The sequence below is a fragment of the Limulus polyphemus genome, unplaced genomic scaffold, assembly GCF_000517525.1.
Source record: "Limulus polyphemus unplaced genomic scaffold, Limulus_polyphemus-2.1.2 Scaffold2552, whole genome shotgun sequence".
NCBI lineage: Eukaryota > Metazoa > Arthropoda > Merostomata > Xiphosura > Limulidae > Limulus > Limulus polyphemus.
In genome coordinates, this window is record NW_013668162.1 from 138,065 (window position 1) to 140,374 (window position 2,310).

At 32.6% G+C, this 2,310-nt stretch overlaps 1 protein-coding gene across 1 annotated transcript in view; it reads right to left on the reverse strand.

Moving 5' to 3' along the window:
- Positions 1-2,310, reverse strand: part of LOC106467280 (tRNA (guanine(10)-N2)-methyltransferase homolog) — a 43,290-nt gene that overhangs the window by 1,835 nt on the left and 39,145 nt on the right. Inside the window, exon 10 of the mRNA XM_013927614.2 lies at positions 1,075-1,198. Within this exon, the coding sequence (XP_013783068.1) occupies positions 1,075-1,198 (124 nt within the window). The remainder of the gene's footprint in view (positions 1-1,074; positions 1,199-2,310) is intronic.

Sequence of the window (2,310 nt, forward strand, 5' to 3'; positions counted from 1 at the left end):
AATGAAAGGATAGACCATTCCAAGCTTTTACTTGTTGTTAAACACATGTTTAAACAACTCTATTCATACAAGGTTTGATAATGTGATAAATGTACCATTTCTAAGTTCTGTAAATACTACTCTTATAATGCATGATATACCAATACATGTGTGATCTTCCATAACCATGTGTAGTGCACTCACATAACTTTGTAAACTTACCTTACAGTGTGTAGTGTACTATTAAACAGAAATGTATAAACTTACCTTACAGTGTGTAGTGTACTATTAAACAGAAATGTGTAAACTTACCTTACAGTGTAGTGTACTATTAAACAGAAATGTGTAAACTTACCTTACAGTGTAGTGTACTATTAAACAGAAATGTGTAAACTTACCTTACAGTGTGTAGTGTACAATTAAACAGAAATGTGTAAACTTACCTTACAGTGTAGTGTACTATTAAACAGAAATGTGTAAACTTACCTAACAGTGTGTAGTGTACTATTAAACAGAAATGTGTAAACTTACTTTACAGTGTGTAATGTACTAATAAACAGAAATGTGTACACTTACCTTACAGTGTGTAGTGTACTATTAAACAGAAATGTGTACACTTACCTTATAGTGTGTAGTGTACAAATACAAAACTTAAAATACTGCACAACAAATAGAAACAGATATGTTAAAAACAGATATTAAATACAGATATACCCCTGTGGAGAAGATAACACAACTTGAACACAAAACTAAAGGCTTTTAGAATAAAAACAGCTAATTATATGTGCAACCTCTCTTCAACAAGGATTATACCCAAGATGTTTACTCAAAATACAAGTAACATATCGTTTATTGTATACTGCGAAACAAAAGTTAGTGTAATTTTTAAGCTAGATAGAAAATAATAACCTAGGTTAGAGTATTTAATTTCCTTATCCTTGCAAAGATTCTACTGAAACTACACTAGAATTGGACAGAGAATGTTTAAGAATCAACTAGACTTGTAAAGTTAATAAAATTAGCCCCAACACCACTTGAACTTCTTTTATAATTAACCATACCGGCTTTAAATCTAGAGTTAGAAACACAACTTACCTTGGAATTTTCAGGTAACCTTTCCATGGTGACTAGATAGCGAGAGGAATGTGAGTTCAGTGACTGTTCACTTAAACTAATTAATTGAAGGCTAGGGTGAGCAGGAACCAAATCTGCCTGAAAGCTGACCAAAAACAAAAGATTCCACATTAAATCAAACTATAATGTAGACTGTATTTAAACAAATGATTCTATACAGTCAATCAATACTTAAGGATTTCAAAAATATGAAGTACAATTACAACACAAATTCCTTTTGTTAATGAATAAAACTCTTGGTAATGTATTATAATATTATAATTACATCACAAAACATCATTCTTCAGCTCTGACATGATTCATTACTGATCTATAACATCACATTATTCTACAGCTCTGAGATGATCCATTCCTGATCTATAACATCACATCATTCTTCAGTTCTGACATGATTCATTCCTGACCTATAACATCACATCATTCTTCAGTTCTGACATGATTCATTCCTGATCTATAACATCACATCATTCTTCAGCTCTGACATGATTCATTCCTGATATATAACATCACATCATTCTTCAGTTCTGACATGATACATTCCTGATCTATAACATCACATGACATCATTCTTCAGCTCTGACATGATACATTCCTGATCTATAACGTCACATGACATCATTCTACAGCTCTGACATGATCCATTCCTGATCTATAATGTCACATGACATCATTCTACAGCTCTGACATGATCCATTCCTGATATATAACGTCACATGACATCATTCTACAGCTCTGACATGATCCATTCCTGATATATAACGTCACATGACATCATTCTACAGCTCTGACATGATCCATTCCTGATATATAACGTCACATGACATCATTCTACAGCTCTGACATGATCCATTCCTGACCTATAACATCACATGACATCATTCTTCAGCTCTGACATGATTCATTCCTGATATATAACATCACATTATTCTTCAGTTCTGACATGATACATTCCTGATCTATAACATCACATGACATCATTCTTCAGCTCTGACATGATACATTTCTGATCTATAACATCACACGACATCATTCTTCAGTTCTGACATGATACATTCCTGATCTATAACATCACATGACATCATTCTTCAGCTCTGACATGATACATTCCTGATATATAAAATTATGTCATTCTTCAGCTCTGACATGATTCATTCCTGATCTATAACATCACATCATTCTTCAGCTCTGACATGATTC